This window comes from Cariama cristata, unplaced genomic scaffold (assembly GCF_000690535.1).
Source record: "Cariama cristata isolate BGI_N322 unplaced genomic scaffold, ASM69053v1 scaffold7023, whole genome shotgun sequence".
Taxonomy (NCBI): domain Eukaryota; kingdom Metazoa; phylum Chordata; class Aves; order Cariamiformes; family Cariamidae; genus Cariama; species Cariama cristata.
Genome location: NW_009608929.1, coordinates 61,174 through 84,565, shown reverse-complemented (window position 1 = coordinate 84,565; position 23,392 = coordinate 61,174). Strand labels below are relative to the sequence as shown.

The 23,392-nt window shown below is 38.0% G+C and overlaps 1 protein-coding gene across 1 annotated transcript in view; it reads right to left on the bottom strand.

The window, feature by feature from the left end:
* Positions 1-23,392, bottom strand: part of LOC104159441 (ephrin type-A receptor 6-like) — a 72,749-nt gene that overhangs the window by 41,306 nt on the left and 8,051 nt on the right. The window contains exons 3-4 of the mRNA XM_009697344.1: positions 10,668-10,715; positions 10,081-10,243 (exon numbers count right to left, since the gene is read on the bottom strand). Coding sequence (XP_009695646.1) covers positions 10,081-10,243; positions 10,668-10,715 — 211 coding nt within the window. The remainder of the gene's footprint in view (positions 1-10,080; positions 10,244-10,667; positions 10,716-23,392) is intronic.

Below are 23,392 nucleotides of genomic sequence, written 5' to 3'. Positions count from 1 at the left end.
ATGACGAAGGCGTGAGGATGTTTACAGGTTTTTAATGTGAGAACCTGGCACTATCAGACACTTGCAATTTACTAAAGTTTAAATATGACAGGATTTTGGACACAAAACTACAACATATTTTTTTTTTTTTAGCTTAATCCTGCCTCTAATTCGGAACTTCCCTCCATCCAACTGTCCCAGGGAAGTCAGCAGCAGTGCTATACGTGTAAGAGAGATTAAACTGAGGTCAGGAGAAAGCAAAGCAGGAAAAGCACACTTAATGTGCAGCCTCACACACTCTTCTGTATGTCTGGTATTTATTTTTATTGTCACAAAACATACACAGTTTTACCTATAACATGCACTGGTGACTGGCAACACTGTAGTTGAAAAAAAAAAAAAGATTTTCTTATGTCGCCTGTTTTTCTCTCTGCTTTCTGTAGGACATTTAGGAGTTAAAGAAAGATCACCTGAAATTATCTGGTCTCTAGACACTTGCACTTTTTATTAACTTATTCTGTACTTCCAGTCCGGTTGGTCCTCACTGTCCAAGTACTACAGGAGCAGAAGAAGAATTAGGCTCAGTTTTTTTTCTATCTCCTGTCTTGTGACTCCAAAGTTTTATTTCTTAAACTCAGTTACAGTTGAACATTTTCACCACATGACATTTACCTAATTCCTACTTTCCATTTCCATGTGAAATGTAACATTGTTCTGAAAGGAGAATAAATAATTCTATTCAATCACCTCTGACAACAGTTGTAAATGTAGAAAAGGAAATAAATGTTCGATTTATGAGGAAAGCAACTTTGATTTTGTAAACTTGCAAACTGTTCTCTGAGCAAAATCTTCAGCTTTCTTTGGGCACCAGATGACGATTAAAGCTTAGGAAAATCACCTAGGCTGCTGCCTAGAAAGCTCAGCAGGCTATATTCTCTCACTTTGCAGTTGATGAAGCCCGATACAACGCACAGATTGCTGCCCAAAGCCTCATAAAATGCTGTTTCCAAGAAAAACATTTAGCTTCTAAATCATATTTGTGCGTGGTTTAGAAATTAGCAGTGTAAACTGGCTTCATAATAGTAGTAAAGCAAATAAAACCAACAGTAGCTTATGTCAAATTTTCAGCAAAACCAACTTGTTAAATTTCTGCCATTAGGTTTCTGACCGTATAATTTAAGGGAGATATGCACAGGCAGTAAATTACAAGGCATTCAGTATCTGTGGTCATAAGCTCTCCACAGACAAGTTAAATATATACATCTTCCCATAAATGATGTAGGAAATACCCACTGAATAGCTAGTCTCCAAAATGGTATCTAGTGATATTCTGGGAGTGGATTCTAGCTCGGCCTTGTGCTATGTTCCACAGGGTCAGATTGAGTTGGAAAAACACAACACGACAAATATCACGCCACACAAGTAACAATGCAAATAATAACAGGCTCTCCAAATCAAATGCTGAATACTGTTTTTGGACTAGCAAGGGTTGTGCTAAATGTTGCGAAGATTGTTACAGCCAGGCAGGGTTTGAAGTTGTAAATGGAGGAGGAGGTTTTGGATGAGTCCTATCTTGCCCATCTCTGCAATGGAAGTGAGAGGACAAACTGGCAAACTGCAGCCCTCTCTTTTTTTTTTTTTTTTTTTTTTTTAAATAGGAAAAAGAGCTGTGCAAAAACAGTGAATTTCACAAACCATTTCACAAAAATTAGTTGTGGTTTTCTCCAACAGACATTCATTGCCAAGGAGGCAAACCAAGGCCTGCCTTCATGAGAATTAAAGGTGCAAATGTAGGGACTGATTCTGAGGGCCAAAGAAGCGCTCTGCAGCTATCGAGACGAAGAAAGGCACGTGTCCTGGATCATTTCTGCTGAATGGAGCTGCTGTTTCTTGGTGTTTTACCTAAACCAGAACACAATCTATCAGCTTAATAACATATATTTTCTATTAGGAACCAGAGTCAAATTCATGAAGGGGAGAAATTCCAGACTAACTTAGTTCTTTCCATCTCTAAGCAATAGGATTTTTAGCTGAGACTGTAAGTACTTATAAAGTGATCGCTCTGCTTCTCTTGTTTGTATTTTACTGTGTTGGCAGAGGTGCCAGAGTCCAATATATTAGGATTTTTTTAACAAGTAGTCAAATCACTATAAAGGGCTTTCAAGCCTGAAACTTCCCGATGACCTTAATTTACTTGTCAGATAAAAATGTCAAATGACAGGCAAGTATAATTGGAAAATGGGGATTTGTTAAAAACTGACAGAGAGGCAGGTAAGGCAAAATGATGGAAATACTTATTTTTGCTTGAAGTGGTCCTTCTAGAAATGAATAAAGGCACAGTGCAGTGAACACCACATATATGTGCACATGTGTACGCACATACACCGACTCCTCACACACAAGTAAAAGGTTCCACAAAACACTATCTAAGCAGTGAGAAGACTGTAATCAGAGACACTCAACAGTTAAATTTTTTACACATTTTGCCATTCTAAATTAAATTCGAGCATGTCCCTTAATCTCTCTGTTCTTTTCTCATTTCTCCAGCTTTTGCTTATGATAAAGTTCAAGTTGTAAATAATTAGAGCTGTAACGTGTATTGCTTCTGTTGTGCATGTTCTTGAATCCTCTTTGTCATTTCCTGCTTTTTCTTCCTTCATTTTTCCTCTCCATCAGCCGTGTGTATTTGTATATGACCCTGTGTTTTTCTTCAGGACTATTCTTGATTATGCAAACCAGAAAAACTCTGTTTAAAACCCAATTATGATAGGTTGCAAAACCAAGCAAGTTCCTGCAACCTTATTTCATCTCTTTGTGTGTACGTATTAAGAGTGCTGCACTTAATCACAGAAGTGCATAGCATGTTTTCCAGAATCTCCTTTGTTAGACAACATGGCCAGCATTCATACAGCTAAAATCGGTATTTTGCTGCCTCTACACTGTCCAGTGCAGAGTCTCGTATCTGCCAACTATGCACGACCCAAATCCACCCAGTGCAGGGCTGCTCCGTAGCTCTATGATCACAGGGATGTATGTGGCTGTATCACATATGGGGCCATGCTCCATTTGATGGTTCAAGATGATAGGCAAGGGGGCGAGGAAGTGCTGCTGCAAGGAGAATATATAAACCTCTAGCAGTGCTAATACTCGCAAGGGAACTTCATACCTACCTAACTGGGCTGGCTGTTTGGTCTGCTCAAGAAGTTCATTTTGACAAGAACATACTTTAAAAAACGAGCAGCATCAGACAAGGAAAGGGAGGATTTATTACTTAGCCCAGCAGATGATTAGATAATATACTATAATGTCTCGGTGTCAAAACTCTTCAAACACATTGTAGCTGCAACTAATATGATTAGTCAAAGAGGTGATTTGATTTTAAAACTGCAGCATGTATCACACATGTACCCAGAAGGGTATTATCCAGATAAACTCTTCACTCTCATCACTCTTCATGCTTAACTCAGGTTATATGCCCGACATGACATTTAAAATATCTAATTGCATCGTTCCAGCTTCCTTGCTTAACACCATGTCCAGAAATCCCTTCTGCATCCAGCTTGGTGTCAGTTCTGTCCCCACCATCTACTCTTTAGATCCATGCCCTGTCCCAGCTCCTCTCTGGGTTCTTCACCCACATGTGTGGAGGAGGAGCTGCACTTTTCCTCTGCTCTGGGCTGAAGGGAAGTATCACTGTCCTCACCGGGCAGACTGGAAGAAATGGTGCAGATGTTTTAGTCATTGTGCAAGAGGATGAAAGACAGAGAGAATCTTCCAGCTCTGTTCTCCTTTCTTTTCTTTGAACAAATTTAATCATAGAACAGTTTGGGTTGGAAGGGACCTTAAAGACCACCCAGTTCCAACCCCCCTGCCATGGGCAGGGACACTTTCCACCTGACCAGGTGGCTCAAAGCCCCATCCAACCTGGCCTTGAACACTTCCAAGGATGAAGCATCCACAGCTTCTCTGGGAAACCTGCGCCACTGCCTCACCACCCTCACCGTGAAGAATTTCTTCCTAACATCTCATCTAAATCTTCCCTCTTCCAATTTAAAGCCATTGCCCCTTGTCCTGTCACTACAGGCCCTTGTCAAAAGTCCATCTCCAGCTTTCTCCAAAAGATTTCTCCAAAATCTTTTAAAAGGTTGTGTATTTGGTATATAAAAGGGCTGGAAGCCCTAATGACAGCTCACTTCTGTCTCTTAGCTACAGTCTTTAGTTATTTCAATTTGACATCTATCAGGCAACGGACCTTCCAGCAAAAAGTGACAGAAGGACAGCTAGACAGGTAATAGTAAGCAGCTGTACGCCAGATAAGTGTGGATGGTGAGAACTGGAGCTCTAATAGACAGGAACTGGCTGTCAGATGAATTTACAAGGCTTTGTAAACAACAGTGCTTAAGAAAAACAAGAAAGAAAAATATCAAGTCTAATTAGGGTAATTTTACATTTTCAGAAGTGCTGCAGTTCCTGTACTCTAGTGAGCTGATGGGCTCCAAACTAAGGGGGAATGTGGGAAAGTGAGGAGGCAATGGAAAAGCAATCTTAAAAAGGACTTTTAAAAGGGAAAAATAATGCCACCACTAGCCTAAGAATGTAAAACTTTTGGGTATGTATTCGCTTGAAAGGCCTTCTTCCAAGTGTTGCCCCTACCATTAGCTTCCTGACCAGCGGATGAATGGAAAGTCTGTCCAAGCAGTTTGAGATCTGAGCAAGGATGCTGCTCTTGTTTAGGAAACGCAGAGGAAAAGTCAAGTCCCTGGGGCTTCTGGGTACACACAGGAGAGAAATCAGAGAGGTGAAAGTCAAATTTGAAGAACAAATAGCTGAAAATGTAAAACACAGTAAGAAAATACTTCAGGATTAAAAAGAGACATTCTGAGGTATCTGATGCTGGCTACCATTGAATGAACAGTAGGACTAGGCAGACATGGGGAGAGATTCAGCAAGACAGTTTCTAAATATGAGATATGTGCCATCTCATTTGCTTGTTTAACCAGAAATTTGATGTAATATGGCCAAAACACCAAACATTCCAACAAAAAAAATCTCCATTTGGCATTGGTAATTCAAAGTATTTCTAAAAATCCTAGGGCTGACTTCTCTGTCGTGGCATGAATCAGAGCATGTGCTCAAAACAATACTGGACCTCCATCAGAATCAATGCCTCAGGACCCCTCTCTGAAGCTCCGGAGCTCTGGAAAGAATGGAGCAGAGGGTCTAAAGCGCATCTGGTGGCAAATCCAAAATAGCATGATTTGAGGCTGAAAAGTTAAAGATAGATTGTGAGGATGTGGGAAGAGGAGGAAGAATCTGAGAATTCAGCAGATCTGGCAATACAAGAAAGTCACCATCTGCGCCCATAGTAAAGAAATTAAAGTTATCGTTTCATAAAGATCAGGGTTTCAGGCCAATTAATTTTTCACAGTCCTCAAATTTATAAAATACCTAATCAAGTATTCTATTAGCATTTCTGAAATTTGTATTTTTGTATTGTTAATATGATTTATTTGAAGCATACAAAAGTCTACATCGCTTTTGGATCCAAAATCATCATGTGCTTCCATTTACCACTCTGTTCAGCCCAAGCACTAGTCCACACCGCACACTTGCTAGTTTGCCCCTTAGGTCTCTCCTGGAAAAAGCCAACAAGTTCCCTTTCAGATCTGGGTTTTTTTTTTCCTAATGACAGGAAGGTTGACGTGGAAAATACCCTCAGTTTTAGAACAAGCCCCCCACAAGACAGCTACAGCATGAAAACACTGCACCGCCTAACACTGTAAATCCTTCAATATTTTACAAATTCCTCTAGGCACAAGGGCCTCTGAGGTGATCTAGCAAAAATCATTCCTCCAGAAAAAAAGAATGCTTTGAATCACTAATTTAAAAAAACAAAACAAAAAACAACCAAACAAAAAAAGTATTTCCTAAATAGCTAGTTAGGAGAGAAGAGAGATAGTAAAATAGAAAGAGAGAAAAAAAAAACCAAACAAAACAGTTAGAGATTAAACCATGTTTGCCCCGGGACAAATGATTTTTTATTCTCAGAAAACATTTTATTCTATCCTAGGAAGGACCAGAGTTTTTTGTGGTGACTCAGACAGTAGGTACTCCTGATACATAAAAGCAGGAACTACGAGTGAGGTTATGCTTCAATTTATAGCCACAGCAGCGGCACACGGGTGTGGGCTGGTGTGTATGAAATCCCGTCAGCTTTGCTAGAAGTGTTTTGCCTGTAAGGTGCTGAAACAAGGAGACCGAATAAAATGGCAATAAGGAATACCGTCAAAAGCAGTAGATACTATGTTTTGCAAAGGTATTGTATTTCCCACAGCAGCTTTAACAGTGGAAGAAATGTCTGACAACGTCCATTCATCCACCCCTGCTTCCTTGAAGAGAATTTTTCTGACTTTTCTAGGTAACTCCATTTCCTTTCACAAAGAAAGTACAAATTTTACTCTTTTAGATGTTCCATTTATCAGTCTTTGCAGCAGGGAGAACAGTTCAACAACGACATGCTCCCCAACCGATGGCTGCCTCAGTCTGCCGGTCAGTACGTGAGGGTGCTTCCCCAAACCAGATCAGCATTGCACGATTAATTAACATTTTTCATTACTGCTACAGAGTTGGTCTTCTTTCTGCCTCATGCACCACCATTAATAATTATACCAAAATGTCTTCGTGCTCCTAGTAAGGCTGTACCTCATTTTATCCCATATAACTGAAGTGGCACAGATAGTGTTTCAACCAGTAAACTGGAGAAGGCACGACAGCACTCTCCTGTCGAGGACGGTATGTTTTAGGACATTGATATACACGTCTCACAGTTGATGAACCAAGACTTTTTTACAACTTGTCTATCACTTTAAAGAAAAATCCTAATTTTGGATTGCTGACTTTACCACCATTTATTAACAAATGATGTCAATATTCAAGCAGGGTAAATGGAGTAACCTTGGATGTTCACCTGCAACTGGTCCTGGAATTCTTCTCCAGATGCTAAGACTGTAACATGTACAACTGGAAGAGAGCTGAAGGATGTTACAAGCTAATGCCAATTGAGAAGGATTTTTATCAAACACTTGACTTGAAATATTTGTTGCCGTTTTTATGAGATTGTTGGTTGATAAATTTCTGTTGACAACAGACTTTTGAAAGACTCTATTCTTCCCAGCCTTCTCATGAAAACCTTCCATTTTTTTTGTCATTTTTACGAGACTGTTGATTGACGAATTTCTGTTGACAACACAGGCTTTTAAAAGAATATTCTTCCCAACCTTCTGATATATAAAATCAGTATAGCTCACATTAAATTAATTAAAATATGGCTAACTGAAAGACCACAAAAAGTGATTGCAAATGTGGAATTTTCACCAAGTAACTTGTTTCTAATGGGTAGGGATGGAGGGAGATGCAATAGTCTGCCTTGGTCTAATATTATTTGGTATCTTTCAGAATAATTGAGAATATATATTAAAAAATCAGAAAATTTTCCGCTGAGCTGCATACTGCCAGAGTAGTAAATGATGAAGACAGGTTCCTACGCAGCTTGACTTGGACTGGTTTGTAAGATAGATGCATGCCAGCAAGGGTGAATTAACATTTACGGGTACTGATATAACTATGCAGTCCAAGTGTCAACACAACCCTCCCCAATCCCTCCATCTAAATGTAGGTCAGTATCTTGGAATACAACAGTACTGACAAAAATGTTGCCATGTTCTAGTTGTTCAGCTGTGTAAGACAACGCTCTAGTTCAGGCAGCAAGTGCTTAGATCTGTAAGTAAAAGAAAACTGAATTATAAGGAGGTGAGTGGTGTTAGGTCTGTTCATGGCATCATAAACAGATTTAGTTTTCCAGTTTAATTCAGTGTCAGGTTCAGTTCCGACGTTATACTTCAGAAAGGATGTTAAAATTTTGGAGAGCTACAAAATGATTCAATGTTTGGAAAAACTGTGGGTTTTTTAGAGTGAAAGAGAACACTTATATTCCTTACGGGAAACACAAGAGAATTAAAAATGGCATACACACATTTAGATGAGGAAGAGATTTCTGATACTATCTGGCTTTTTAATTTGGCAGAAAAGAGTCACAGGGTACAAGCTAAATCAAAAAATTCAGGCTAGAAATAAGGTGCAAACTTTTAATTGTAAGGTTTAAGCACTGGCACTATCTACCTATAAATATGGTGAGCTCCCCATTACAGGAAGACTTTAAATCAATACTCTTTGTATACAGTAGCTGTCACATCTCAATCTATTGTCATGAGCTGTCTGGAAAAGTTACAGAGTTACAGACGTTTGGCCTGTGTTATGAAAGGGGTATAAATGAATGATCATGATCATCTGATACTGCCTTAAAGTTTAGAATACGCTAATTTTCAAAATACTGCTGTGAGGAAGCACAATATTTGGAGAGTAACAAGGCATCATTTGACTGGTCACCGAGTACTGCTTCAATCTGAAATAAGGAATATTTACCAGCAGCCATGCACTTTGCTTTTTTTTCCCCTTTGAAATCTAAAGCAGTACTGTATAAATATTTGAATAAGACCACAGTCCTTTGAACTACCCTTTTAATTAAACTGAAGACTTTATCTAACTCCAGGTACCACTTCAAACAGCAGCAGAATTTCTCTTGACCTCCATCTCAATTGATCACAAACAAAACCTCTTCTGTCCGCATTTCCTTTCAATCACATGATTTATATTTATAACAAATCGAAAACTCTTAGTCACGCACAAGCTTAAGCAATAAGTGTTGGTAAACAGCAAATATATAATGCGCATTTCTGTTTCACTATCAAGATTCACGCTGAGTGCTTAGAAGCAATAGAGGTAAAAAATGTTTAAGAGCGTTGTGAGCTCTAGTTCACCATGCAGCCCAAGAGCCAGGTGCTGGGAAGGCGTGGGTGGAATCTCACTCCCAGGAGATGTTTCTATCAGCAGTGCCAATGAGAGAAATGTCAGTAGAACCACAGTCTTCCTGATTTAGATGGGGAAGTCACATTTTCACAAACATGACATAGGCTCTTAAAGGTTTAAATATCATTTACTTTTGATAAGAGTCATGTCCTTGGGTGCCTAAAGTCTAGTATTTATTGCATCAGAAGATGCAGACAGGATTTACTGGAATTCCTGAAAGCACCCAAGTGCTCAACTCCTATTCAAACCAACTGGGTTAAGTACCCAGAAAATTTTAAAAAGTCCAATTAGGCATTAAGCACTTGGAAATCTATCCCTAAAACATTTCTAAAATAGAAGTTAAGAAGCAATGAAAATGGAACACAAACCCATATGCTTACATAGTTTGGAGTCTGTACTTCAGCTTAAGCAACTTGAATTCTAAAACACCAATGAAAACTATGGTATTCATAGTCGGTTAATTTAAATAATTTCATTAATGAGTGTTTTAGTGTTGTATCTACTACACTACTTTTATCTCAAATACTTATAAATACCTTGTTTGGAGTTTCTTTGAACATGGAGGGCAATACATGACAAAAATAAAAATGTTCAGAGCATGGACATCATACATAGCATCAAGCCTTCTTGTATCTTCTGTAGGAATATGTAGGCTTTTTGCTTCTTACTGGCAAATTCAGTAGGCTTATTTGTTGATGGAAATACATATAAAAGTTTTTTTTCTTTTTTTTTTTTTTTTTTGTAGAGTCTGGGAGCACTAACAACTACAGAGAAAAGACTGCATTATCGGGTTCTGGGAGCTTGCTTGAAGCTGCTGGACTTAGGTAAAGCCTGACTAAAGGTCTTTCTAGATGTCAAAAGGAAGGCCTTCTCTTCTTTAAGCAAAGAAAGGGTCAGAGAATCATAGAATATCTCATGTTGGAAGGGGTTCACAAGGAAATTTTGCAGAAGAAAATATTCCTTCGGCTGGAGAGTTGGGCTAATATTTCTATTTGTTGTTATAAATCTAGAAGTGTGAGGCTGAGGCTTACTTGTTTTTTATCGTATAGCAGTGGTCATTTTGTGATAAGCAAGTGGTATGGATTCAGCCATTCAAACTCCCAACATCTCACTGTTTTAGAATTAGATGCTACTTCTATTTTATTTGATTTTTTTTTTCCCTTCAGTGAAACTTACTTTCATCTCCAGTTTCAAATTCAAACTTCTGGCTATAGCCGCTGTATCCTGCTGCCGTCCTGACTCTGATATGAAATATATACTTGGTGGCTGGCTTGAGACCTGTGATGATAACACTTGGAGCCTTGGACCTTGTGGAGGAATAGCTGAGCTGCTCATGCTCCTGAGGGACAAAAGAGGGGAGAAATGATATCAAGTTGAGTTGTACAAACTTTGCAAAAATGATATAGCAGAACTGAAGCTCCATATTCTTCTCATGAATGTAAAATGTGGTTATAAAAGGAGGTGCAGGTATGGATTTCTGTACTTTGATTTTGTGCTATAGTCATAATGTATGATATGGCCTTGACTTAGATTTCAATTTTTTGTCTTTAATCTTGCATATAAACACATCACATCTTTGTGACTTGGGTTAGTAATTACACTGTAGTCAAAACAATATGGAATTAGTACAGGACTACATCCACAGAAAATGGCAGCTAGAATGGTAGCTACTTATTTTTGCACAATGGATAAACTAGGAGGTCAGTAAATACTAGTAAGCCGTAAAGTAAAGATGTGGGAGTATTCAAATACCCGCTACTCACTTCTACCCGCAGGTAGTGCCAAAATGCCGGCGCTATCCGTGGGTAGACCTGTGGGTAAAAGAAAATACAAATTAACTTTTTCTTTAAAGTCTGTAAACTTCTAGCACGGTTCAACTGCTTCACTGCTGTTGAACTTAATTTCTCTTTCCAGGTAGCTGTAATGTACTTGTACATGACATTCCCTTTCATACTCTACAAGGAGAAACAGTCTCTGCAATGTCCCCTGGTAATCTCCTAACAGTCGATCCTGGGCATCTGCTGAGAATTCCTGACTCTCACAGAGATCACTGGGAATTACCACTGCAGACCACCTGCTGGAGTACGGAGACCAGCCACATTGATTGCTGTGCAAAAACTAAGTGCTGCTTTGCTAAACAGGTCGTTGATGATACTTTTACATGAGGGGATGTCTTAGAAGAAGAGAGAGATTATTCCCTGTCGTTAGTTACTGTCACTTGATAAATCAGTAATCTGCAATTTTTTATATGGTGCCTTAAGGCTAGCTTTATTTCGTTGCAGCAGGATTTGTCTCCAAACTGACATATGAGCAGAAATGTCCTTGGCATATGCTTAACGCTCCAACTGTGGTACCCATAGGGCACCATATACGTTTATTATACCATGCAGTAATATTAGAGTATGTATAAGTTATTCAAAGGGTGCTTCCAGCCTGTTAAGAAGGAAACAATCTGGTTCACAGAAGAGACATAACCAGGAGAAGAACAGGTTGCAGTTAGATTCTGTTGGACTCTTAACCTCTTTGGAGCAACATACTTTTTTTTTTTTTATATAAAACAAACAGTTTTATACAAAACATGCTGAGTCAACTTCAGTCACGGTGTAACAAAGTCACATTAGCATAGGGCAGCAGGTATACCAGTATTCCCCCAGTAGGCATACAAGGAGGTGGCTAAGAAAACCAAATTAGAAACCAAACACACAAAAATAGTCTAATGATTCTGTTAAGTGAAGGAGGAGAAGGAAAGCAACAATGACCAATATCTAAAATAACGGCATTTAATGCTCACCTCAAACAGTGGAAATAATCTGAGAAACTATAGTAAGAGGAAGTGTTGATTTGTTCTCCAGGCTGTTACCAAATTTTGAAACAGCAAGAAGCGCATATTTAAATCAAAATAATAAGACACAGTGTGCATGTAATCTTATGGATGGAGACTATGATTAATCTACCACGTAACAACTTCTATAACTATCAGATTTCTCCCAATTACTTGAAATGTTATAACTTCACTTTGAACAGGTTAGTGGATTTTAGACATACATTTTTTTTTAGAAATTTCAGAAAATATCTATTTTGTTCTGACAGAAGGCAAACTGTTAAAGTGATGGATTTTTTTTTTTTCCCGATTAAGCTTGCTTCAACTTGAAAAATAACATGTATGTGAGCAAAAAAGCTCTAGTAGGTTAATACTCCGATTAAGGAACTAGAGAACTCCTACACATACAGAGGAGTTCTCACACTACTTTATGGACATTTCACAAACATTCAGTGTTTCATGAATAGCTGATTTCTATTCTATAGCCTTGTTACATGTGCAAATTCCAGGGACTTCCACATGTAGAGGGGTCATATAACTTCACATGTAACTTGGCCAGGGTGCGCAAACTTGGAGAACACAAGACTTGAATTTATTTAATAATGAACCTGCTGACTAAAGTGTGTGTACATTTCTGCCCATAGAGACCAAGTCTTTCGTCTTTCAACACAAGCTAGCGACCAGCTCAAAATGAACCTAAGAATTAGGAAAAAAAACCCCAAACCACACCTGATTTTGCACTATCCTAAGACCACACTGAATCATGGGTATGGCCCAATGATTGTGATCTTGCCTGTTAAATACAATATCAACACAAGACTCTGCTTCTGCACTTCAGTCCAGGTAAAGACATGACATCCAGTGAAGGAAAGATTCTAGGTATGTTCATCAAAGGTTATGTAAACAGCAAATGCTTGTTTTATACAGATATTAGTATGCTTCTGTTCAAAGTTTTAGTGAATACTATGTGCTCCGTCTGTCACGGCCCAGACATAGGTGGGTAGAGGCTTCACACTCTGGAAATTTTTATTTAGGCTCCACAACTTGTAAGATAAAGAGGAGACCAGCACCTAAGGGATTTCACTGTACGATCTAATAGCTGCAAGCCATTGCCTTTCCCCAGACAACCTTGCTGCTTGAAACCAAGTTCTAAGCATTTAAGAGTTTACTGTTTTTTCTGAGCTGCCGGAGAGATTGCAGAAATAATTTGACGGAATTGTAAAAAGAAGCAGGTTCCTTCAGAGGACGATGGAAATGGAACTTTTGTCAAAAATTGGTGGAGACTCCCCAAGATCCAATGATAAGATTTATTCCCTGAAGCCTGCAGAACAAAGCCAGTGGCAGTAAAGAACTGGGAATGCCTTCTGAAATAAACAGACTCAGCTAGATCTGTTATATCTGTTATTCCAAGCTAACTACTGCTTCTGGAAAACACAGCATTTGGGATAGAGTGGCTCCCTAACTAGGGATGTGGACAGACAGTTATCAAGTATAATTTATTATTTGTAGTTGGTCAAAGATAAGGAGTGTGACAAGGACTGTGATGGTAACATTTAACCAACAAAATGGGTCCCTCCATCCGTGTGGGCAGATTGTGGCTAACAGCAACTTCCCGAGGGGCAGCCATCTCTGCCTGTCCCTCCTGGCTGGTGGAAGGTATTTTGGTCACCTCCAAGGGTTGTTTGGCTTGCTGTCCTCTCACCACCTGCCTGGGGCTGCCTGCAGGAGGTCCTGAGGAGTCCCATCTGCGTAACATCCCATTTCCTTTCTTCTTTCCTTTCTGCAGCTTCTTACGCCATCCATCACACAGTCCGAAAAACGATGTCTAGGAGTGCACGATCATAAAAGTAATACTGCCGTCATACGGGAAAGGGGGTAGGATTTGTTATTGCAAGTGAAATAGGGGAAAGGGAACCTGTCACCTTGGTGTGTTTGAGAAGAAAAAGCTTCAGAAGCCTGTACCTGAGGAGAAAGCTGCTCGAACTTGAGACAAAATGATTAATAGCTGGAAACTTCACATTGTTTTACGTGAATGTTTCACACAAAGAAATCAGCCTTTTGGGGTTGGATTCATACATAAGACAATCCTCCACAGAGTGGATGCTTTGCCATTACTCCCTTCTGATGACCATGAGAAGATGTGCAGCCTACCTGGAAAGCCAGAGCTTTCCACAGAGAGATGCAATTTGAAGTTGATGGTGGTGGCTCTCAATGTTGGCCACTCCTTCTGCTGTGATGTCTACCAGGAAGGCTAAAGATGGTCTCAGAATAGAACAAGACAATTCTAGTCTGCAGAGAAGTATGGGACGCTTTGTCTTATTCTTGCCACAGATAATATGCACTTTTGCATGGATTCTGGGTTCAAAAAGTGAATTTTAAATTGCAGGATTTAGATGTACTTCCTAGATGTTAGTGCTCGCTTTTACCAGACCCTGATTTTATGTTATGGCAAAATTTAGACATATATCAGCCCTCCTGTCATGCACCTTATTTTCCATCGAAAGGCAGCGTGGTGTTGTGGGCTAGAAGGAGCCATAGTATGCTCTGTGATAGATCTCTGACCTGGACAGTGATGGGACCAGGATCAATGGGAAACATCAAGGACTACATCTGTTCTGTATTTCTTGATAACTACAGAGGACTACTACAAAATCTGCAAAATAAAAGTTTCACTGATCTGGCTGTATTTTCCATTGCATGAAAGCAGTAAGGGAACCATTGGCCATTATATACAGCTCAGAGTTCATATAAAAGTAGTACAAGAAATGCTCTGATCCTTCACATTAGGATCACAGCAGCATTTTTGATCTTAAGATAGCATAGGACTCATAAGAAGCACTTCTGCGAACACAGGGGCAGAGGGTTTAAACATAAGTTAAAGAAGTCTAATATATAACTTCAGAATCTGATACGAGGAAATTCATAAGACCTCTTCCATAGCCTACTGAAAATTTATCTTGGTGAAAATCTGTAATTCAAACATAAATATAATCCAAATGACAAGTGATGCCAATGTTATTACACAATGTAATACAGAGTCTATGACTAGTAATCCAAGTTAAACAGAATTACATTATGAATTATACAAACGCTATCTCTATTTCCAAGGAAATTGTGGTTTTCTTATTGTTTGTGTGAGTCTTCTTATCAGTGGATTCAGTTCTGATTATGAGAGACAGTGTTCATGAATCTGTGACAGTTTGGTCTGCGCATGAACACAAACACCTTTCAGAATCAAACTCTCCTGCAGCCACCTCTGCATGAGTATCTGAATCTGTATCTATCCTAATTTTATAGTTTATAAATTTATAAATTTATAATATATAGACATGGCTTTATAGTCAAGACATTTTTTCATATCTGAAGAAATTGACTGAATGGAAGTTACAATGGTGCAAATGGTCTAAGACTAGACAAACTGATTTAATGGAGCAGCAAGATCAAGAGTATAAAAACCAGTGAAAAGCATTCTGCTTTTGCAATGCACCAGACTAGCTGGATCTGCTCCATTGGAATATGCTGTAATGACAGACATTTCCACCGTATGACATCATCAGATTAAATGACAGTTCTTCACTCACTGAAAGTCACTACTTATTAAGGAATGTCATGTTCATTCGATATCCAGATGCTATATCGTCAGGATGAGCATTACCATTTTTCTCATGTACTCAAAAGAAAGGGGATTCACTCTGATGACACTATCACTTGCAAACAAATAGATAAACCTCCACATGCCACACCTATGTCAACATGCTGCTCTCTAATTTTATCCCCACCTTACTTCAGAGGGAAACAGCACAGAAATGAAGACTTTGCACACATATATGAAATAAAATACTGATAAAGACTAACCAAAATGTGATGACCTTTTATCAGTTTAGACTCATACTGCAATCAAAGAGTTTACTTTCCGATGGTATGGATGAGAAAAAGTGTATATAACTAAAAATGTTTAGTGCAAAAAAAATTAATGGAAGTAAAAGCTGAAACGCAGAAATTTGCTTATGGTGCTCAAATAACCCTCAAAAGATTAACTTCACCAGTAAAGTACTGATAAAAACCCAGGCACTTTCAGGCATAAAGGATCTGTCACCATTAATATTTGCGTGGGAAAGAGAAACCTGGCTCTAATCAAAATAATATCAGTCCTTATTTTAGCAATTGAAAAAGATAATCAAATATAATTTTCTGTCATTCCGAATATATAATGGGAGCTCCAGGAATTACCACTCTCTTGCAATTTAGTCTGTGTCTAGCTTATTCTACAAATGACAATCAAGGTATTCAGTTCATTGACTCCCCTGTGTAACTGAAAAGCCTTCTTAAACTGACACTGGAGAAAGGGTTTTCAAGGGCTTCTGCCAGCTGAAAACATACTTATTGTGTACCGACAACTTCCAAATGGATGTGTGCGGAAAGAATCCAGGCAGACGGTAACTGAATTTACTAGCAACTGCTTGCAAATACATTTTCTAGTTTATATCCATTGTCCTCCTACAGGAAAATTCTGTACTTAAGCCATATAATCTTGCTTAGCCTTTTCGGAAAGCTATCACTTAACAGAAAGAAATACTAACACAGGTTCAATCTCTGTACCACAGGGACCAGGTCTTTCTCCCGTGCACTGAAGCACAATGTCCAAGCTGAATAAGGACCATGTTAAAGAAGATTCCGAGCTCCATGATTCAGACATTATCAATGTTTAAATAAAAGCACCAACAATAAAAAAGAATCTTTTATGAGCCCATTTGGTCACATTCTTCCTCTTTCCTAGATAAATCAGTTTGAGGGATATATACAATGCGACCTACAGTGGAAGCATCATTATTTTAAAGGAATGACCACAATTCTGAAAAACAGGAATTTTTATTAAACATAGCTCTGGTCCATCGTGAAGTGCAATCTCCAACCTCTTCCTTACTTTCCTCATGAAATCAGCTGTGATGGCACTTAATTACCTCCAGAGTCACCTGAACTTTAACATTACAATACCCATTAGAATAAAACAGTAGGTAATTACTAGGTATAGTCGATATGTGATTACTCTGTTCAAACAGAATCTATTGAAGACAAATAACAGCTGTGGAGTTTGTACCTACTGTCTGTGTTTTCCAAGAAAAATGTAGCCCTCACAGCTCTAATTTATCGAATTTGCCTCTGATTTATACTGCCTATATTCCTCTCACAACTAATTTGTTCCCAATAATTCTCAAAAATTACTTTCTTTCTTTGCAATAAAGTATTTCCATAATACTATTTCTGAATGCTTATCTTGCATAGACTGTTGTAGATGAGGAATAATTACACTGAAATCAGTAAAATTAACTACACATGGGAAACTCAAAGTCTGTCTTCGAAAGCTTCTTTATATTTACTAATTTTGTGCATGATTTTCTCTTGGAAGACTATTTTGACCTACAGTATAGCTATTAAAATGAATGCCAGCAGTAATATTTGGAAGATATTAGAGAAAAGACTCACAGGTTCAAAAATGTGCTTCTAACATTAATTACTACCTGATTACAATATGATCAACAGGATTAGGTAAGTTCTTATGACAATATATAGTGGTAAGAAAAATTACAATAATAGAAATAATAGTCAAAGATACCAGTCATATTCTTAAAAAACCACTTCCCCAAAATCTTGTACCTTTGGTTTCCAGCTGACCAACAAACTTCAAGTAAATTTAGAAAAGTGATTAGAAAGATCTGAGGACCAATCTGAACTGAGATGAAAACTCTGATGGGAAAAAGTAGGGCCATCAAGAAAATTGCCAATGGCTCTAGCATTTGCTTCAGAGAAGAAACCTGCAGCATGTTAAGGCATCAGCCACCTCAGGTTGTAATCTTTTCCCTTCCCTTCTCGACCTCTCTTGTGATTAATCTGAGAGGTAACAGTTTGGGGCGCTGAAATACTAAAGTGTGCTTTACCTGTTTGGCCTTTCAATATTTTATATTTTGATTGCCTGTTAGTCAGCTCATCACTTTCTCCATACATAAAGTGAAGCTGTCAACAAGAAAAGGGGAAGAACGGATAACCAATCATCAAGAAAATACGGAAAGGTCAAAACCCAGCCAAACCCCATTTTAATTGGATTATATACCTGGAAAGGCAGAAATGAGTTGATGTGAGGTGAACCATGACAAAGAGAAAATTAAACGAGGAGAGATGAGGACAGAGTGACTCTAAAACGGTGTTAGCGCTCTCGCCAGCACACCGAGGTGAGAGGTGGGCAGAGCCAAGAGGTGTGCGGTTAACACGGCGGGCCGACGGCGAGCAGCAGGGGTGAAGGCAGCAGACAGGACATTGCTGATCCTACTGACAAGGAGCTCAAACTGAAAGGAGTAAAACCGGGTCTGTGCCTGAAGTTGGTGACGGTACAGGGTGCAAAAGGGAGCTGGGGAACATGACTTGAAGTGTCAGGGAAGCGCAGGTATTGAATTCTACCTTTCTAGCAGTTATGAGCTACTCTGATAACTTTGTTCGCTAATTAAAAATATATATCGGTGAAAACCTCTGTGCTAGTACCTCCAGCTGTCTAACTTCAGTGTATAAAATGTCAGTCTCTCCAGTTGTCCTTGAAGAGTTTTCTTATTTTTTCGTTCATTTTAACTTTCTTTCCCCCTGCATTGTCTTTTCCAGTTGGGAAGAAGCAAGGAGCTACTGCAAGCGTTAACTAGCTTACCAACGGTAAAAATCAACTCAAGTAGTCAAAAGTTTTGCTGTCATCTCAGGACCGCAAAGCACAGTTTCTTCTGAGATACCTAACACTAAGGTGTACTTGATAACGAGATAATAAAACCCTCTGACAAATACAGCTCAACAGGAAACAGCTGCAATCCTGCAAAATTTGAAGACTGGAAGCCTTCTGTGACTTTGTTGTGAAACAAGCCCGGAGAACTATGTATCTACAGCCAGTGGGCTAATTCCCAAGTCATTCATGTGGTATATAAGATTCACAGTCCAAATTTCTGCATCAGGTCCTGTATATGCCACCGCAGACCTGAGACTCCACAAAAGCAGCACAGGTTCCTTCTCCCCATGTTCACCTCTAACACTCCCCCAGAGTCCAGCAATCTGCGGATTAGTGCGTTTCTGAATTAACTAAATTTGCTTCATTACGTTTTACAGCTCATGGACTTTTCTTCCATGAATTCACTTAATTATTTTTTTGAACCAATTTTGCTTGTGGCTTCCAAAACATCCCTAGGCAACAAGTTTAATTACAAACTATTTTTGAAAAGTATTTGGTCTTTTTTTGTTTTAAATCTGCTTCCTGATGATTTTATTGAATATACTCTGGTTCCTTGGCTATAAGAAATAGTAAATAATCATGCATATCAGCGATTTGTTCAGTAAAACTCAACATATCTCTGTATATGATAGGAACAGTACTTCTAGTTACAGATGGGAAGTAGGTCACTGGATAATGAAATTTTTAAATTGAAAATGCAAGACCCTGGAGGAAAGATACCAAAAAGGGACAACTGGTTTGATGTAAAAAAAACCTGCAACGTAAAAAGCCACAGTCCAAACACCTGAAGGTCTCTAAGTTGCTGAGACAGAAGCAGGCAATCTTCTCATGCCTAATATTATCAGCATTATAAAATCACAGCTGTACACACAAAACTGCTGCATTCCTTCACGGTAGAGCCAAAAACTGTGGTTCCCCTACTTGACATTGAAATGTGAAGACATTTTTAACATAAGGAAACATCTTACAATTGAAGTGGAATTTCAATACAAGAGCACTGATCCAATTTTTCAGAAGACTTCGACAATGATGGTGACTTGCTACAATACAATGTAGACAATTTGAAAAATAAAAAAAAAAGCACAAGGTATTTTCAAAGCTGTGACATTCATGTGAATCTATCAATCCTAAAAATGTACGACTGCACTGAGTCAGCTACACAAAATTCAGCTCTAAAGGTGCTGATGACAAAAACTGCTTAATTTACCTAATTTCAGAATCCCTACAATATCCATAGGTAATTAGGTCCAGGATTTTAATTAGGGCTCCCGTTCTGTGCTGGACATTTTGTCAGGTTTGTAACACCTTCCTGGAAAATTGTAACTGCTGTGTGTAATACATGCATTTTTACAAATAGCCTTCTGTAAACCACATACTGTATTAAAAACCTCTTGAGGTAACAAGCTTTTCCAACTCTTTTTTAAAATGTGTTTCAGCCTTTCAAGGTGTTGGGACAGGGAGAGTGACTGGGCTGATTTTAAGATTGGTTTGAGCCTAGGCTGAATCTTCTACATAAATACCTTTTATTCTTAGAAGAGCAGACTAATGCACACATTTCTGTTTTCATTTGCTACTGAGTATTTCCTACCTGGCAAATACAAAAAAGATCCTTATTGATACACAATAGCTTGGAAACAAGCCGTACCTAAAGCAAAACTGTTCATAGTTGTTTACTTGGTTGACAGATACACGTAAGAGAGCTATTAACTGTGGTTCAGTTGTATCAATAAAGCTATTCCTTACATTTAAGTAAGCAAAATACCTACTTTTATAGATAGAATTGATTCAGATTGCTATTGTGAATCTGGAATTAACGACTGAAGTCATTAGGATTAATTTAAACCTACATGAATGTCATATGATGACAAGTCTTTCACATGCTAACTGTTTATACAGTTCTTTGGGACAACTGTTTTCCTTTTCAAAGAAAATCAGGACTTACAAATATAGAATAATGTTGACAACATTAATATAGATTTCAACACTGCCTAACAAAAATCAATTTTGGAGGAAGAATTTTGGCTCTAAAATACAAAGTCTGACACTAACTAAAGTATGACTTTAATCCCTTCAATACAAATAATAAATGAGAGGCAAGAGGGAACCTGCTGATCTATATATAGGGACAATCCTTTCAGATTGTGTACTGCTTTTCAGTATACAAACCTCTTCAGATAGAAATATATCAACAGTTATTGAAAAGGCACCGAAATATCACATTCTTTGTGTATTTGTGAGCATGTGTGTGCATCTTTTTGTCTCTCAGTGCGGGCAGACAGCAAACACCTATCTTGTTAACTCAAAAGGGCTGAATTAATCTCTGGCGTCATGATTATATTGCAGATCCTGGTGCTACATCAACAATAAATGCAGCATATTATTTAAATTTATGTTTTCTTCAAACACCTCAGTGAGGTAATAAAGGAGTACAAAGCAAAAATGGAAATATTTTTCCAATCAGTTTAACATAAATTTCAAATGAAAGTAAACAATCTAACAAGTAAACTAAAATGACAAAGCAAGTTTTGTTCCAGTTTTTGTATCAGGGAAGTGCCCATTTCTAATTTAACTAACTTCAGAAGAAATAATATTTTTGGAGTTGGCAAAAACAAACAAAAAAAACTCTGAAAAAATTTTAATGAAATTTACAGACAGGTGACAATACCTTTTTAAAAACGGAAGAGCTGTCTCAGCCACTAAAGAATTACCGTTGTGTGAATACAATATGTTAGTACTTCTGGCAGTATAGGCAAGACAACCAGATAGTTTGTGCAAGGTCATTGCAAATACGAGATGCGTCAGCCTGGTGAAGTTCCTACAGCAACATAAATGCCTTTATGAGCAGCAGGTGAATTCCTGCAAAAGACTCGAAAGCTATTAACAGCTCGGTAAGGAGCACATAATAATAGGTTGTTAACTCAGCCTCCCGGACAAGAATATCAAGAAATGGCACTTTGAAACTATTAATACTAATACATTAAAAAAAAAAAAGAAAAAGAAAAAAGAGAAAGGGATAACTTTTACAGCATTTCTTTAAATCAAAAAAATAAACATCCATGATTTCATTAAGGTACAAAACTAATAAAACTATGTGGGAGTTACCGAATAACGTACCCTTTCTATGAATTCAAGTTGGCTACTGAAATCATGCATTCAAATGGAAAGCCTCTCTAATGTTCATTTCTCATTTCAACAACCACACCCGCGCCCAAACCCACAGCTTTTATTATTAGCAAGCTAAAATGCTTATATTAATATTAAACATGGAAAGAATACGTTTTATTGTATGAAAATGGAACGGCTCTCCTTAAAAGAGTTTTCTCTTTTCCTTTGGATTTTTCCCCTTTCTGGCAGAATGACTGCTTTGGGGACATCACTAAATAAAAAAGAGATTGCTTATATTATGCAATCAGTGGCTTTGTCTCCATTTCACTGTGAAAAAAATGTTAAAAGTAGAAAACTAATAACAATCTGCCCTTCTGCAGTTAGTGTGCAGTTGCAATGCAGTCTCAGAAGAAGGGAAGAAAAAAAAAGGAGCTTTCTCTGTTTTTCCCTCAAAAAATGAACACATGCCTTTTTACCTGTATCTCCCCAAATATCTCCTGAATGCATAAAGGACTGCAGGAAAAAAAAATCTGTAAGTGAAATGATACCTGAAAGTGGAACATTCCTTCATTTAGACAAAGATATAATCTCACTTATGTTTCAAAGTACGTATCTTCTTGATTTCATCTGGGAATTCACCGTTGTTGCGAAAGAACAATTTATGAACAGTAAGTAGTTTGTGTATTATGAAAACACTGTCCTAGCTTCAGTTTTTAAAATAGTTTGGGCTCGTGGATGAAGACTTCTGGAAACTTTTAAGCTAATTCTTATTTTAAGATGGTCTAAAAGAAACATTCTGACAGGTTTTGGAGAAATGGAGACCCGGACATTGTATTTAACTTATAAAGAAGGAAATTATTTTTGCTTAGATGGCCATCTTTTGGCAGCTATGCTAGTTATACTTAGGTCATCGCTGAGGAAACTCACCGTTCTTTTTGGAAAAATATGTCAAACTTTCCAAGTCCGACTCCTGAATGTGTGTTAAGGTACCTGAGGGAACTACAACTCTAACTTCAGATACTAGTCAAACTTACTGCACCTAAACTCAAAGATGAACACACTGAAACTAGTTAATAATAACAGCAACAACAATGACAATAATAAAATGTTTTAAGTTGAGAGTACATTCCCTATTTTGTTAATTCAGGTTTAAACATGTTAAACTTCTTACCGCTTCCTTTTGTGCAATTGAGAGATTCTCTCTGAAGAGACATTTCTTTTTTACAATATGTTCATCAAAATCATCTAAAGTTTGTCCTCGGGAGAGAGCTGAAGCTTACTGCACTACAAAACAGCTGCTTCTGATTTTTGAGCCTACCTAATCACATGAATAAGATTAACAACTGATTCCTGTGGTTAAAATAATTATTACTGCTTTTTTCAGTAAACTATTTTTAAAACTGTTTTTTCTGAAGTTCAAACGTTGAATGGCTAGAAACAATGTTTAATAATTCCTTTTATTAGGACTCAACCTCTGCTACCACTGGATTTAGCTTTCTTAGCTTTCTTTGAGGTATGGAACTAGCTGTGTTTGTTGTGTCGTAATAGTTTGCATACCTCCTATGCCTATGACTTTGAAAGAGTTTGAAAACCATTTATTCAAAACCATTAATGCACTTTTACTACATTTGTGCAGCTCTTCTAGCAGTTACGGGAAGAAGCACTGTACAGGCAATTTTCCTTGGGGAAAATGGTATTGGCTACAGATGAAGAACACAAGATCAGCAGAGACGGAACTATGTTTTTTTTAAAATCAAATCCACTAGGCTTGCTTAAACTGCATTATATTTCTCGTTGAGATT